This window comes from Ascaphus truei, chromosome 20 (assembly GCF_040206685.1).
Source record: "Ascaphus truei isolate aAscTru1 chromosome 20, aAscTru1.hap1, whole genome shotgun sequence".
Classification (NCBI taxonomy): Eukaryota; Metazoa; Chordata; class Amphibia; order Anura; family Ascaphidae; genus Ascaphus; species Ascaphus truei.
In genome coordinates, this window is record NC_134502.1 from 26,717,869 (window position 1) to 26,735,114 (window position 17,246).

General features: G+C 50.3%; 1 protein-coding gene across 11 annotated transcripts in view; it reads left to right on the top strand.

Moving 5' to 3' along the window:
• Positions 1–16,861, top strand: part of LOC142470816 (bestrophin-2a-like) — a 31,438-nt gene extending 14,577 nt beyond the window's left edge. For 6 of the 11 annotated variants that reach the window (XM_075577577.1, XM_075577582.1, XM_075577579.1 and 3 more), the window contains exons 6-11: positions 12,614–12,691; positions 13,449–13,601; positions 13,958–14,038; positions 15,594–15,748; positions 16,157–16,359; positions 16,663–16,861. In XM_075577577.1, coding sequence (XP_075433692.1) covers positions 12,614–12,691; positions 13,449–13,601; positions 13,958–14,038; positions 15,594–15,748; positions 16,157–16,328 — 639 coding nt within the window. In that variant the 3' untranslated portion in view covers positions 16,329–16,359; positions 16,663–16,861. Of the gene's footprint in view, positions 1–12,613; positions 12,692–13,448; positions 13,602–13,957; positions 14,039–15,593; positions 15,749–16,156; positions 16,407–16,662 lie in introns of all 11 variants that reach the window. The other 5 variants (XR_012789340.1, XR_012789341.1, XR_012789343.1 and 2 more) reach the window with 5 other exon arrangements.
• Positions 16,862–17,246: the final 385 nt, after the last annotated feature.

Sequence of the window (17,246 nt, forward strand, 5' to 3'; positions counted from 1 at the left end):
TAGGAGGGGTTGGGGGAGTGATATTGTGCAGATGGGGTGTTAGTGCAGTAATGCTGTGCAGGAGGTGGGGCTAGTGGAGCGCTGTTATGCAGAGGGGGTTTTTGGAGCGATGCTCTGCAGGATGGGGGGTTGGGGGTGATGTTGTGCTGTGGGTTTAGTGGAGTGATGCTCTGCAGGGGGGGGGGGTTAGTGGAGGGGGTGGGTGTAACAGGGACTTATCCCTGGTTCAGATACAATATGGGTTGGTGCAACGCACAGCAAAAGAAGGGGGTGATGGCAGGTCTGGCAAAAAAGTTTCTTTATTGTGTGGACATAAAAACAGAAGGCTGCAACCTTCTACGCGTTTCGTGCAGACAAATTGCACTTTATCAAGAAGTGTATCAACATAGAGTACAGCAGGTATATATAGGGGTGGGGGGAGGGGGGGGGAGGAGAACAGTCTGCCGATTTGGCGCCAAACTCGCTAATTGGAAGCTTCATGCTACTTACACCAATAGTATATAGCTGTGAGGGCATGTGGGAATGGTTAATTACCTGTTGGCACTCGCAGGAGAGCCGCCTTCAAACACCGTGCTCGGTGACACGCACCGCACTGCAATGGAGGGCCAAATCTCGCGAGATGCGCCTCAGGCAAGCCACGTTCTTACCGCGCATGCGCAGAGCAAAAAATCTTAAAAATCAATCCTGAGTCACACGAGCAGTGCCCATAGTATTATAAGTGCTCGCGCATGCGTCCCAGAAGTGTTCCTTTCACAATACTCTGCAATAGGATTCCATGCTTGAGCACCAAATCACCTCCCTGGTTCAGATAAACTGCCTCTAAATCCAGCAGGGAGATGGTTAATTGCAGACAGATAATTAACTAGACTCCACATGTCTAAATTAGAGCTCTAAGAAAAAACTTCCTGTGTGACACAGGAGAAAGATTTTCCTCAGCACTCATGGTGCTGACTTAAGGATTGAGTCTTGAAGTACACAGGAGGACTGTGTGCTGACAGCAAGGCATGAGGGGACCAGACCTCTATTCCTGAACACAGAGATTTCCATAGCACACAAGGATGCTGACCCAGGAGAGTAGAGAGGCTTCCCCTACAGCAACAAAAACAGATAAGAGACTTTTTTGTTGGACTGTTATATCTATGTATACATATACACACACACACACACACACATATATGTTTGGGGTGGTAACCAGCTTAGCTAGCCCCTCAGTTAGAAAGGGCTGGAGTAAAGGTTTAATTATTCTCCAAAGTGGCCTTTATTTTGTTTCTTTTTGTATGTTTTGCCTTGTTAAAGGAACAGGCGCAATAAAGCCAGGATTTCATTTCACCCTAATCGGTCTCCATTAAATGTACTTCTGCACACGTCTCTTACATATGGTGTCAGAAGTGGGATGAGAGGTGGCCCTTGAATTTCAAATAGGTCCTGGAGACTGCCTGTGAATTTTTTTGTGCTTTTGTCTGCATACAGTTCCTGCAAACAGCCTGAGCAACAAAACAAAGAATCACATGCAGCAGTGACCAGAATTAAAGGGCTACACATCCAGGCAGGAAAGCAACACTGTACTGGAGAAAGCCACAATGCCACAGTCTGACTGGGAGGACTGCGACAGACAGTGACCAGAACAAGGTAGTGATGCTGTGACCAGAGTCTACCCCACCACTTGTGTGAAGAAGAAAAGGAAAAAAGAAAAAGTTACAGAGACGCCTGCGTGAGCTACGAACTCTGCAAGTGGTCTGCCCACGTGTAGGACTACCAGCTGGGGTTCTAGCATATACAGAGAAAACAGCTGCAATAGCGCCTCCCGAGGTCAGGGGGAAAAATGCACCTGATACTGCCAAAATGGAAGGCAAAATGTGGTGTTCCTGTACTGAACCCGGCCACGCGAAAGAGTGTCTCTTCCGGTCCTACAAAGATACGGATGAAGATATATCTGATGTGGGCCCTGAAATGATACGTACCCTCAAAACACCCCTAGGATGGTGGAGGTGCCTAAACTCGGTACTCACCGAACAAACAGGTCTCTATGACCCCAAATATTCCTGCCAGCTAATGCAACTGCAAGAAAAGCCTGGCGGATACAGTGAAACTGCTCAGGTTTCAAACATAGGAGACCCCAGTACCCCTATGGAACGGATTCATCCAAAGCAAAAAGGCGGAAAAAGAAAAGAGGTTCTCGAATTACCATGGAAGGATCAGACACGTCTGCAGATCCCGTGGAGGAAAGGCGCTGCTGAGACGCCCTGCAGCCCAGAGGAAATGGAGAATTTGTCCCGCGGATGACAGCATATCCAGAGGGCCCAAGGCAGAAGTCGTGTACTCCAAAGAAATGTCTCTCTGGTGCCAACAGTGAGGAACCCTCAAGCGGAACCAATGAGTGACGATCCCCTGACCAGCCCTGAAGATGCCCTGCAAATTGCCAATCAGGACTGTGATTTCAGAGGAGATACAGCGAACTCGGCAGGAAGAAAATCTGCAGGCTGCTAACGAAGTACAAGTGCTGCAGGAACGTCTGATTACCCAGTGTGTCCCGGCAGAGCCGCATGAGGAACTGAAGAATACCCTGAGCATCAGGAAGAATTCTCCCAAGGGGGACGGTATGGGCGGGGCTCTGCGTGCCAAACAAAGGAAGTGCTGTGTTCCAAGAGGAAAAAAGCTGAAGGACGCTGGATCACTAAAAAAAGGTTACTTTATTCGGCAAACTGCAACATACAGGTTAGCAGGGAACTTGAGAAGAACCTCTGACGCGTTTCGTGCATCAGCGCACTTTGTCAAAGAGTACTGTTCTTCTCAAGGGGACGGCATTTGTAGGGGTCACGGACCGGAAGTCCCGCCCCTGCGTCACTCCAAAAGACATCCCCCCCACGGTGTATAAACTCCACGGGGCGATGTCTGATGAGACAACAAGTAGCGGTTCCCCAGGCAATGACAAACAAACTACCGGGCACCAAAATTCAATCAAGATATGACTACAAAAGGAAAAAAGGGGAAAAAAACATACCAATAAAATGATTTAAAAAAAATGAATGCAATAGTTTCTTAGTGACCAACAGACAATGAAAGTGTGACTATGAATAATTAACTAAGGCTATGATTATAGTGCTGGCGATAGTGTCGTGACGTCGCGTCGCATCAAAACAAATGCGTTGCCGCCGTCGGGTGCGCTTGTAGTAGACGCGATGGAACGACGGCTTGGTCGCGATCACTGGAAGTCATCCCAATTTGATTTTTTCCAGCGACCGGCAGCCTGACATCACCGTCGCGTCGCCGCCGGCACTATGAGCGTAGCCTAATACCTCACAGATCTAACCGGCTCAACCGTGGCACACGCAAACATTAATAATCATTGAAACAATAAAACAATGGTAATAAAAAAATCTTTAAAACAAAGAGATGATCCCTGTTAGAATAATTATTCAATAAACACATGGAAATGTTACATAGGAAATGTTAGAAGCGTTAATAATACAAGATTACAATAAGCATGTAATTATATTCTAAACCTATTACCTTAATGGAAAACCATAATCATATGGAAGATATCATCTATTTCAGTGTATATATTATGTATATGATCATCAGTAGATCTAAAAATAATAGATATTAATTTGTAGATAGATAGATAGATAGATACTGTAGATAGATAGATACTGTACTGTAGATAGATAGATACAGTAGATAGATAGACACAGTAGATAGATAGATACAGTAGATAGATAGACACAGTAGATAGATAGATACTGTAGATAGATAGACACAGTAGATAGATAGATAGATAGATAGATAGATAGATAGATAGATAGATAGATAGATAGATAGATAGATAGATAGATAGATAGATACAGTAGATAGATAGACACAGTAGATAGATAGATACTGTAGATAGATACTGTAGATAGATAGATACTGTAGATAGATAGATACTGTAGATAGATAGATAGATAGATAGATAGATAGATAGATAGATAGATAGATAGATAGATAGATAGATAGATAGATAGATAGATAGATAGATAGATAGATAGATAGATAATACAAAAATTACATCATGACAACAATTCGTAAATCAAGATCATTAATAAATTATATATATACCCATTAAAGAATTCATTGTTAGCACTTTAAATTATTGTGATGTTTCAAAGTGCAATGGTCGTGAACATGCCATACAAAGATATATGTATACAAATGATGTGAGAAAATGTTTTAACTCCCAATCAGTATTTATCCCAAAGGGTTCAATGTATTCAAGGTAAAGGTTCCGAACATCTTTGGTTGAGGATGCCCTGTCTACTAACTTTCCCGATTGGTAACGGAACACGTTCCAGACCACTAAATGAAAACGTGTCTATATTACCCTGAGGACAACCGGAGAAGAGTCTGGATACAGACAATCTGACATCCTTCTTTTTAATGGATCTCAGATGTTCCATTATCCGTATCTTGAGTGGCCTGATGGTCCGACCGACATAGTTTTGTCCCCATCCACAATGTAGAAGCAAAAGACTGTTCATGGTCCCATGGCTCAGCAAAGTATCTGGCCGCTCCTCCTCCTCTTACCGTGCACCCCAAAACTGGAACAACCTACCGGAGACTCTCACAGCCGCCACCAGTCTAAGTTCTTGCAAAACTAAGGCTGTCTCACATTTTAATCTGGTCTGTAACTGTTATATACACCTATAATATACATCTTCTCTAACTGTGCACGCAATGTATTGTATTGTATATAATGTATAACCCTGTTCATTTATGTAACTGTATTTGTAACCATGTATTATTTGTCATATTAACTATGTCCAGGACATACTTGTAAACGAGAGCTAGCTCTCAATGTATTATGTAAAAGCTGTAAACATGTTACAACAAAAATTCCGTTATCAAATGGGTTTATTCAGAGTGCACACAGTGGAGACAGCTTCAAAACAAAAAGCTCTCTGCCAGATAACACGGTATGCCATATATTTATACCCTAAAAACTAAAGCTCCACCACTTTACGTGGGGCTTGCGTGTCACTAAATATTACATCATTTTGTAATACATAACAATACTAAAGCTGATGTAATTTTGTAATACATAATAATACTGGATAAATGTCCGTAAGCTAAAAATCATTATGGGGTTAAATGGGATGTGTCTGTTCTGCCACCTGGCATATAGTATGAGAAACAGTTTCATTGCAAGAATCTGAGCTTATCTTAGAGGCTACTCATAACTTCTGGCCTGTTTACACTTTCATTTTGGAGCTGATTAGATGAGGAAAGATCAATAAAGTCAGCTAGGAGCGAAAACATTCCATTGTCTGTTTCACACTTTCGTTCACACAGACATAAAAACTCACAAAGACAAGACAAGATGGCGGACTAAAATAGTCAAACAGAATGGCTTCTTAGATCCTAATGCTGTTATGTCAGACCCCCTAATGTCTCAACTTTGTCAGTCTCAACCCAGAGGTCGATGGTTCGAAACCATCCTCTGCTACCATCTGTAAAAGCTATAAAACTGTTACAACAAAAATTCCGTTATCGAATGAGTTTATTCAGAGTGCACACAGTGGAGACAGCTTCAAAACAAAAAGCTCTCTCCACTGTGTGCACTCTGAATAAACTCATTTGATAACTGAATTTTTGTTGTAACATTTTTACAGCTTTTACAATTACTTCCTGGTAACACATTTTTATAAATAAATAAATAAATAACATGAGCGGTATTACATGTTATTAGATTCTTTATCTTATATTTATCTTTTGTAACTCTGGATGAGATCAATTTTATGGATTTAGCATATTTACATATATTGCAAAAACCACATTTGTGGAAACCTCTGCGAGGGGAGAAACCTTTTGTGTGTTTTGTATGAGCCTTAAACAGACTCAGAGAGAAATGTGTTGAAAGTGTGTTTACTTTCCTGAATGTGAATTTGGGTTGATTCTGGACAAATGGTCTGAGAATTGAATCCAATTTCAGAACATGCCAGTTTTTCATTATGATAGCCTTAATGTTATTGGAATGACGACTGAGCTGTGTTATAAATAACGGACTATCATCACTGAAGTTTTTCCTGGACCCTTTCTTTCATTTGGTATTTTTATTCTTAACATTGCCCTTCAATAAATCAATCCTCAAAGTATTGAAGGCATTGTCAAAAGCAATCTGTATGCTGCTGCATCCGTAGCCTCTTTGTGTAAACCTCAAGGCCAAAACTCTAGACTGTTCAATGAGCATATCTTTATTGGAACAAATCCTTCTTAGTCTTAGAAATTGGGCCTTTGGTATCCCTTGGATGAGGGATTTCGGGTGGCTGCTGGTTGCTTTTAGAAATGCATTTCTTGAATACTCTTTGCAGAAGATATCGCTCTGGATAGAATGTTCCATATCAATAAACAACACATCCAAATACGTGATGTGTTGTATATGAGCGGTATACGTAAAATGTGACTTGAATTGATTGTTATTCAGAGTCTATTACGAATGTTCTCAATAGATCAGTGCCACCATCCCAAATTAAACTAACGTCATCAATAAATCTATGATACAAAATAATATTGTGCCAATATTTATTAGGGACACCATAAATATGTGTCTGTTCCCAATAACCCATAAATAAAGTCACGTAAGATGGTGCAAAGGATGTGCCCATAGCAGTGCCACATTGTTGTAAATAATATTGTTTGCTGAATAAAAAATAATTATGTGTTAATAGAAATAAAATTGATTCAACAATGAAAGTGTTCTGTGAGGGTGAAGTGTAAGAAGTGCCTAAAAAATATTGAATGGCTGAAATGCCATGTTGGTGATTAATAATAGTACACGATGTGACGTCAAGTTTTACCCAAGTGTAGGTGTGTGAATTTATCTAGTGCATTGCGAAGATCTGTGGATTCCCTCAAGTATGATGGTAGTTGATGTACCAGAGGTTGCAAGAGCCAATCAATATATCTTGGTAGACCATCTCCCAGAGATCCAATGCTCGATATAATAGGCTTGCCAGGAGGGCAGGTCAGAGACTTATGGATCTTTGGGAGATGGTGAAAGATGGGGAACACTGGATCAGCAACAAACAAGGAAGCTCTGATCTAATGATGTTTTTTCTTTTGTTGGCTTGATTTTCTCTTTGACCGTCTAGACCAGGGGTCCCCAACTCCAGTCCTCAAGGTCCTCCAACAGGTCAGCTGTTCAGGATATCCCGGCTTCAGCACAGGTAGCTCAATCAGTGTCTCAGTCATTGACTCGAGGACTGAAGTTGAGGACCCCTGGTCTAGTCCTTTGTAGTTTTTTTGTGTCACGTTGGGCAAACAAAGATGGTGGATGTGTTCTTTCTTATATAGGAATAACGTCTCGTTGGTTCCTCCTGATCTCGTTCTCTCCAATTTTCACATGTTTTTGTTTGCTCATTGCTAGAAAATGACCCAGCGTAGGACCTATTGTCACTGTCGGATGCGTCAGACGCACTCGAGACCTCCCTCTGATTTTTCTTCTTCTTCCTCAAGGTGGATCTACGCGGCGTGGAGTTATTGGAATTATTTGTTTGATTATCTGTCCATCCTTGTCGACATCTTCCCGTAGATCTGGATTGGCGACTAAGCTTCTGCCAAATGTAAATTTGGTTCTGCAGATAGTCCATGTTATCTTGTTCGAACTTTTTTTGTTTTTTTGTTGCATTATTTCTTTCTCCGTTGAGTTAATGTGTTCTGATAACGTCCTATCATTGGTCACTGTAAGAGACGTGTGCATAGGTACGCAATGGAGACCGTTTCAAGTGAAACTAAAATTAGGCTTTATTGCACCTGTCGCTTTAACACAGCAAAAAATATGAAAATAAGACAAACAAAAAACCTACTCCGCTTTGGAGAATATCTACACATGTAGTCCAGCCCTCTCTAACTGGGTTAGCTAAGCTATTTACCATCCCCAAATATATAAACAGATATAGAACAGTCCCATAAGAAAGTCTTTTTCTTGTAGCTGCAGGGGAAGCCTCTCTTCTCTCCATGGTCAGCACCTTTGTGTGCTAAGGCAATGTCTGTCCAGGTATAGTCTGTCCAGGTATAGTCTGCTCCCCTTTGTCTTGCTGTCTGCCTGCAGTCTCTTTGCAGCTCAAGACATCCGACCTCTGGTCAGTCCAGTGTCCAATAAGGAAATCCTCTGTTCTGTCTTTCTTAGGTCAGCTCCAATTGTGAGCTCAGGAATCCTCCTTCCTGTCTCAGAACAGGCTATTTATGAGAGAGCTCTAATCAGCCAGGTGGAGTTGGTTAATTGCACACCAGCAATGAACCAGCACACTGCTGGATTAGAGGCAAGTTGCTTTAACAGAGATAAGTCCCTGTTACAGTCACAAACTCTTGTGTGGTGTGGAATTTATCCAATTGATCCTGAAGATCTTTGACATTGCTTTCAAGAGACACCTTTTCTGCTGTTTTAGCTTCAATGATCAGTTCGATGAGTCTAAATGAGTCAATCATGTAGGACTTGTACCCACTGTATTTCAAATTCTTTGGTCTGAAACCCAAAAGATGGTAATTTCTTGATTCTCAAGCCTCTGAGAATTCTTTTTACCTTTACGTAATTTTCGAAGGTGTCCACGTCCCACCAAAGGCGGACGTGTTGACTCAGACATTTTTTCCTGTCTTGAGAAATACAGCTCAACCCCCGTAATAACGCGGTGCTTGGGGTCCAAATAATAACACTGCGTTATAAGCGGATCGCGTTAGAAATAATGTACAATTGTATGCATTGTACAATAAAGTATTTAAGATACAAATAATCGTGTTGTAAAGTATTCATAAATGCAAAAATTGGGAGCCACGCTTGCATCGTGCTATAAGCGGATCCGCGTTGTAATGGATCGCGTTATAACGGGGTTGAGCTGTATAATAAAATCTGAGTGTTCATTGGGAGGAACTCCGTGTGTGTCTTCAAATACATGGACTGCTCATTTTTCTCTCACAGTGTTATCCCCACAAGTAGATACACGGGTGTCAGTGGTTAAAGCAATGTCCAAATTAATTAGCTTAGAACCATTGCTGTTCTCCATGATGGATGCTCGCGCGGGGGGTAAGCCTGCCACAGACGGGGGGGAGGTGTGTCACTGACTGGAGTGGGGTGTGACGTCACATCCCATCTGATTGGTGTTTGTGACCGCTGTTCTTTGATTGGCTCTTACCTGGTCACGTGACGCGCCATCACGCCGGAAAAACAAATGTTACTGTCTCCCCAAGCACAGATCCGGTCGGGCACATATGCGCGTCTCTACACCCTGGCTGCGGCCTAACTGTTTCCTCCTGTGCTTTGTTCCCTGCGCCACTGTAGTGCTTTCCTTCATGCTCCCCCTAACCTCACTGTGACCCCTGGGACTCACAGTCCGACCCAGTCACAACCGATCGCCCCTCGCTATCATCATTACCTTCAATCATAGCATTATCATGCTTACCCGATCCTGCCACCTGGCCGACCGGTCCCAGTTCTCCTGTGTGCCGCCCATCTCCCGGTGCACCGCCCATCTCCCGGTGCTGGTCCCGGGCTCGGTGATGCCTCCTTGTGCCCCCAATTCTGGCACCTGCGCTGGGGGAGGTTGACTGGAAAGGGGGGGGGGTTGACCAGGTGAGCACCTGCCTCAATGAGTCAGGGCAGGGGCCATACCTGGTGCTGTGGTAAGGGGGGGGACACTCCCACCCGTACGTGGCCAGATCCCCTAGGTGGCTTTCTTTGTGCCCTGGGGGCCATGCGTGAAAGGGTGGAATACAAGGGGGTGGCATTGGCTCCACCACAGCACCTGCAGTGGATTTCTGACAGGGTGGGGGGCGAGCATGCGGGGAGAGCTGGTGCAGGCATGAGGCGAGGTGGTGCAACCATGGTGGAGGCCTCAGAGAGGCTGTGGGGGGGATCAGTGAGGGTATCAGTGGAGCGCAGGGGGGTTATGTTGCACTGGCGGGGGAATCGGTGTAGCTCTGGGGAGGTAATGTTGCAGCAGTGGGGGGGTGAGGATCAGTGGAGTGGTGGGGGAGGGGACTGATCAGTGGAGTGGTGGGGGAGGGGGTTGATCAGTGGAGCGGTGTGAGAGGGGGCTGATCAGTAGAGAGCGGTGGGGGGGGCTGATCAGTGGAGCAGTGGGGGGGCTGATCAGTGGAGGGGTGGGCTGATCAGTGGAGCAGTGGGGTGGGCTGATCAGTGGAACGTGGGGGAGGAGGGCTGATCAGTAGAGCTTTGGGGGAGGGGGGTTGATCAGTGGCGCGGTGGGGGAGGGGGCTTGATCAGTGGGGCTCTCCCATGTGCCTCTCACCTCCCTGCTGGTAGTGGCAGTGGCTGGAGCCGGCCCGCGTTTCACTCCCTGCACAGCTAAAGAGCAGGCACCAGAGTGCGGCTGGGGGGGGTGGCGGAGCTTCCTCTCCGTGCTGCTTCTCCTGTTGCCGCGCGAGAGAGAATTGGCCGTGATTGCGCAGGTCCCGGACTTGTAGTGACGCTGCGCAGCGCCACAACAAAGAGTATGCATTCCCAGGACCGCCAACAGAAATCATGGGGCCCGGGACAAATGAAAGGAGAAGCCCCCCCCCCCCTGAACCCATAGCACACACCCCACCCCCGAACCCATAGCACCCCCCCCCCGAACCCATAGCGCAACTACCACGAAAAAATATCTTTTAGTGCGCAACTTTTACTTAACTGTTTTCTTATTGTGATGCAGAAAAAAACATTACAATGCAACCTGTTTATTTTTATATTTTCAACAAAAGACATGTGACTGCCTGGGTGGGTGAGTGAGTGAGTGGGTGAGTGAGTGAGTGAGTGGGTGAGTGGGTGGGTGAATGACAGTAGAATGGCAGTTGGGTGAATGGCAGTAGGTGGGTGGGAGAATGACAGTTGAATGACAGTGGGTGGGTGGGTGAATGACAGTGGGTGGGTGGGTGAATGACAGTGGGTTGGTGGGTGGGTGAATGACAGTGGGTGGGTGGGTGAATGACAGTGGGTGGGTGAATGACAGTTTGAATGACAGTGGGTGTGTGAATGACAGTTTGAATGACAGTGGGTTGAATGATGGTGGGTGGGTGAATGACAGTGGGTGTGTGAATGACAGTTTGAATGACAGTGGGTTGAATGATGGTGGGTGGGTGGGTGAATGACAATTGGGTGAATGACAGTGGGTGGGTGGGTGAATGACGGTGGGTGGGTGGGTGAATGACGGTGGGTGTGTGGTTGGTTAGGTGGGTGAATGACAGTTTTGAATGACAGTGGGTTGGGTGGGTGAATGATGGTGGGTGGGTGTAATGACGATGAGTGGGTGAATGACGGTGGGTGGGTGTAATGACCGTGGGTGGGTGAATGACGGTGGGTGGGTGTAATGACGGTGGGTGTGTGGTTGGTTAGGGGGCTGAATGACATTGAATGACAGTGGGTTGGTTGGGTGAATGACGGTATGGGTGGGTGAATGACGGTGGGTGTACTGACAGTGGGTGGGTGGTGAATGATGGTGGGTGGGTGTAATGACAGTGGGTGGGTGGGTGAATGACAGTGGGTGGGTGTAATGACGGTGGGTGAGTGGGTGAATGACAGTGGGTGGGTGTAATGATGATGGGTGGGTGGGTGAATGACAGTGGGTGTAATGACGATGGGTGAGTGGGTGAATGACGGTGGGTGGGTGGGTGAATGATGGTGGGTGGGTGTAATGAAGGTGGGTGAGTGGGTGAATGATGATGGGTGGGTGTAATGACGGTGGGTGAGTGGGTGAATGACTGTGGGTGAGTGGTTGAATGACGGTGGGTGTAATGACGGTGGGTGGGTGGGTGGGTGAATGACGGTGGGTGGGTGTAATGACGATGGGTGAGTGGGTGAATGACGGTGGGTGGATGTAATGACGGTGGGTGGGTAAATGACGGTTGAATGACGGTGGGTGGGTGGTTGAATGTCCCCCCCTGTTGGTGGCCCTGTGCATCCCCAAAAAGTGCTTATACCGACCGCGATTGTCGCGCCGCTTGAAGAGTCACATGACGCAGCCGTCCAATCAAAGAACAGATGTCAACCATGTCTCCCTGGCAGTCGCGTGCGCAGAAGAATGCGCTAGATGCGCACGCATTGCAGTTCCTCTGTATAATCGCAGCCTAAGGTGCCTGATTATACCAGATGCCGCCGAGCGGCATCTTGATTGCACCAAGGAAACTGCAAAGCGGAGACAGGGAGGCGTGGCGGAGGCGTGGACGGTTCGCAACCCTCATTGGCTGGAACCGCTCACGTGACGCGGCCGTCGCCAGACAAAGAACAAATCTGAGGATCGCGCCAGGGGAGGCCCCCGGCAGTTCCGCGCGGCGCGCACGCCGCAACAGGTATGGGCGGTTCTGTTGGGTTTTTTCATGTTGTTTTTAAGGTGTGCGCTGCCGCGCGCGGTTTTTGGGATAATCACGGCCTAAAACCCTCATGGGGAGGGGGGAGGAGAGCCAGCCACAGCTCCGCATCCCTGATGTGAGCGACGGGCCCATGTGGGACCTCTGCGTTTCTAGACCGCTATACCTGGACACAGAGATTTCCATAACACACGTCTCTCTCCTTCTCTCTCCCTCCCCTCTGTTCTCTCTCCTCTCTCCCCCTCCCCCCCCCTGTTCTCTCTCCTTCTCTCCCCTCTCCCAGGAGTTAAACATATTTAGGGGTAACTGTGAGATGCTCTTTCATTACGACTGGATCAGTGTCCCGCTGGTTTATACGCAGGTAAGAAACGCTCCGTGTGTGAGGTCTGTCAGTCACTCTCTTTCACTCTCTCCCTCTCTGCGCGACGCGTCCCCCCCTCTCTTTGCGCCGTGTCCCCCTCTCTGCGTGCTGCATCCCCCCCTCTCTGTGCACTGTCCCCCCCATCTCTTTGCACTGTCCCTCCCTCCTCTGTGCGCCGCATCCCCCTCTCTCTGTGCGCCGCATCCCTGCTCTATGCGCTTCACGTCCCCCTCTCCCCGTGTGCCGCATCCCCCCCCTCTGCGCACCACATCCCCCCTTTCTGCAGGCTTTGCCCCCCCCCTTTCTGCGCCGTGCCCCCCCAGAGCGTCATGCCCCCCTCTCGCGCTCTCTGTGTGCCGTTTCCCTCCTTTCTCCACATCGTTTCCCCCCCCCTCTCCCTTTCTGTGTGCTGAGTCTCCCCCTCTCTGTATGCTGTGCTCCCCTCTCTCCCTCTGCACGTTGCGTACCCCACTCACTCCCTCTGCGCGCCACTGTGTCCCCCCCTCTCTCCCTCTCTCCCCGCCGGGTCCCCCCTCTCTGCCTCTCTGGGGACCATGCCCCCCCCTCTCTGCTTGTCACGTCCCCCTCTCTCCCTCCCGCTGCATGCCGGATACCCCCCTCTCTAGGCACTGCTTCCCCCCTTCTCTCCCTCTCTGTGCACCATGTGTCCCCCTCTCCTTCTCTCCCTCCCCCCCCTCTCCCTCTCTGCGTGACCTCAGGGTTGCCTGTATGACGTCTCTCTCTGCGTGACCTCCAGGTGGTGACTATCGCTGTGTACAGCTTCTTCGTGGCCTGTCTGGTTGGACGCCAGTACCTGGACCCGGACCTTGGCATTCCTGGCCACAACCTGGATCTCTACGTCCCCATCTTTACGTTTCTCCAGTTCTTCTTCTACGCTGGCTGGCTCAAGGTGCGACGGCCCCCGACTACATCCCCCCACCCGCCCACCATCACAACCCCAGGGAAGACCTTCAATATACCCCTCCCAAATATACATAGATCACTTCTCATTGGCCTAGGGGGGAACCCTTTATATATTCTGTAATATACCCCGTATCAGAGGGGTGAGTGCGGCACCCACAGAATATATCACTCCTCGGGCTGGCTCCTCGGGGGCGGGGCCACAGCAGGGTGTGTGGCCAGAGCAGCTTGGATTAGACAGGTATGCCAGGCTCTGGGTCACATGACTTTATGATTAAAGGGCTCTGGGTACTGACGCCCCGCCCCTCCACCAGGTCACATGACGCCCCCCTCTGCTTCCTGCAGGTAGGGGAGCAGCTCATTAACCCATTTGGGGAGGACGATGACGATTTTGAGACCAATTTTCTAATTGACAGGAATTTCCAGGTAATGTCCCCGAAGCCTCATCTCTCCCCCCCTCCCCCCACAGCGCCTCATCTCCCCCTCCCCCCATAGCGCCTCATCTCCCCCCACAGCGCCTCATCTCCCTCCCCTCCCATCACACAGCACCTCATCCCTCCCCTCACTGCAGCGCCTCATCCCTCCCCCCCAGTGAAGTGCCGCAGCGCCTCATCTCCCCCCTCCCCCCACAGCGCCTCATCTCCCCCCTCCCCCACAGCGCCTCATCTCCTTCCCCTCCCCTCACTGCAGCGCCTCATCCCTCCCCCCCAGTGAAGTGCCGCAGTGCCTCATCTCCCCCCTCCCCCACAGCGCCTCATCTCCCCCCTCCCCCACAGCGCCTGATCTCCTTCCCCTCCCCTCACTGCAGCGCCTCATCCCTCCCCCCCAGTGAAGTGCCGCAGTGCCTCATCTCCCCCCTCCCCCCACAGCGCCTCATCTCCCCCCTCCCCCCACAGCGCCTCATCTCCCCCCTCCCCCACAGCGCCTGATCTCCTTCCCCTCCCCTCACTGCAGCGCCTCATTCCTCCCCCCCAGTGAAGTGCCGCAGCGACTCCTCTCTCCCCCCCCCTCCCCACCACCCGCCGCACCTCATCTCTCCCCCCTCCCCGCAAAGCCTCATCCCTTTCCCCCTGCAGCGCCTCATCCCTCCCACCGCAGAGACTCATCCATCCTCCCCCCAGCAGCGCCTCATCCCTTCCCCCCACAACACCTCATCCCTACCCCCCAGTGCCTGATCCCTTCCCCCCCCCCGCTGCACCTCACCCCTTCCCCCCGCAGAGCCTCATCCCTTCCCCCCGCAGCGCCTCATCCCTTCCCCCGCAGCGCCTCATCTCTCCCCCTCACAGAGCCTCATCCCTTCCCCCGTTCAACGCCTCATCCTTTTCCCCCCTCTTCAACGCCTCATCCCTTCACCCCCTCCCCCGCAGCACCACATCCCTACCCCACCACAGCGCCTCATCCTTCCCCCCACCCCACAGTCGCTTCCCTTCCCCCCGCAGCGCCTCATCTCTCCCCCCACCCCACAGTCGCATCCCTTCCCCCCCGCAGAGCCTCATCCCTTCCCCCTGCAGCACATCAACCTGCCCCCCTCAGCAGCACCTTATCCCCCCCCACAGCACCTCATACCTTCCCCCCCACAGCGCCTCATCCCTTCCCCCAACAGCGCCTCACCCCTTCCCCCCAGTGCCTGATCCCTTCCCCCCCCGCAGCGCCTCATCCCTTCCCCCCACAGCGCCTCATCCCTTCCCCCCACAGCGCCTCATCCCTTCCCCCCGCAGTGCCTCATCCCTTCCCACCCTCACAGTATCTCATCCCTTCCCTCCCACAGTGCCTCATCCCTTCCCACCCGCAGCACCTCATCCCTTTCCCCCTGAACCCCAATGTGGCCTCATGTCTCCACCCTACTCCCCACGGCATCGTGTCTCCCCTCCCCCTCACGGCCTCGTGTCTTCCTCCCCTCCCCCCCATGGCTTCGTACCCACTCCCTACCCCCCCCCCCCACACCCCTTCACACACTCCCTGCTCTCTCTCCTCCCTCCAGGTGTCCATGTTGGCTGTAGATGAGATGTACGCTGACCTCCCGCTCATGGAGAAGGATCACTTTTGGGACGACTCGGAGCCCCGCGCTCCGTACACAGTGGCCACCATTTCCCAGAGGCATTCCTCCTCCTACCAGGGCTCCACATTTGCCATGGTGTGAGTATGACAGGTGTCTTCTCTCTCCACCCCCCCCCTCCCCCCTCTCACATTTCTCATCTCCCCCCTCTGGCTTCTCTCTACACCTCCCCCCCCCCGGTCTGGTATCTCTCTCCCTCCACCCCATCCCCACCTTCTGGAATCTGTCTCCCCCCTCTGACATCTCTCTTCCCCACCCCCTCCCACCCCCCTCCCCCCCACACTGGCATCGCTCTCTAACCCTCCTCCCCCTCTCTGGCATCTCTTTACCCCTTCACCCCCCTTCTGTCATCTCTCTTCCCTATCCCCCCCCACTGGCATCTCTCTACCCCTCCCACTCCCCCCTCTGGCATCTTTCTCCTCCCCCCCCTCTCTGGCATCTCTCTCCCCTTCCCTCCCCCCTTGTTATTGCCTCTTCTCTCCTCCCAGGCTGGCTGAGGGGGACATGCTTCAAGTGACAGAGGAGGCCCGCTCCGTCTCCCTCCCCCTCTTGACCCGACTCTTCGAGCACGACAGTCCTACCCCCTCCGTCTCTGCCCCCCATATGGCTACTGTCAGGTTTGGAGCCTCCGACTCCTGCCCCCAGGACATCAAGATCTGATGGAAGGGGCAGCCGGTCTCACATAAGGAAGGTGAAGCCCGGCTGGCTGCCCCAAAACCATGTAAACTGGCCGCCTATGTAAGGCTGATTTCGGCCACATGTATTTAATTTTGGGTAGGGTGGGAGAGGGGGGGGGGGGGAAGAACAGGGAACATAACGTATCCTGTGTGTGTAAATGTAACAGTAAAGCACTTTATTCCCTGTAAGTGTATTCCCCTGTGTAGGAAGCCAGTAATGTCACTGTGTCAGCACTGTAAATGTGAAGTGTGCTTTGTGACTGTGAGTTATCATTTCTATGGGAGCAGACTCGGTAACTCACTTAGCTGTTCCATAGAAACAATAGGATCGGGACAAAGGTTGGGAGCGGCTGGGTGCCAGGACTTATGGTGAGCGGTGAAAGGCAGACGATCAAGAATGCTCCATTGGGAAAGCGCCAGTGACGGCGTGAAACGCGTGGGAGGAGGAGCCTGTTCTTCATGTGGATGTTACACATTTTTATGTAGCCCAATAAAGATTCTTTTATTTTAACTATTTTTGGCCGGTGAGTTCCGCTTTTTTCCGTGGTTTTGGATGTCACACCGATCCCCTCTTTCTTCACAGATCAGACCTGGGGATAGGGCTCTCAGCGGAGTAGAGCCCATTGTATCCCGCAGACTCTGAGGCGCCTACCCAGCGGGAGGTATAGAGCTGACTAGGGGAAGCCGTTGCTGGGTCTGAGCCCCGTAAGCACAGTTTCCCTTGGCCAGTTTGAATACCCGGCTCGCCAAGCAGTCCCGTCCTCACGGGGCGGTCTTGAGTACCTAAGCCCGCCCCCGTCCTCTGATTGGCGCATCTGGGCGAGCCTCCGTCGAGCCCTCGTCTGGGATTGGCTGTTGCCTGCCAGTTCGCGCTCTGATTGTCTGCAAGCTCCTGCTCCAG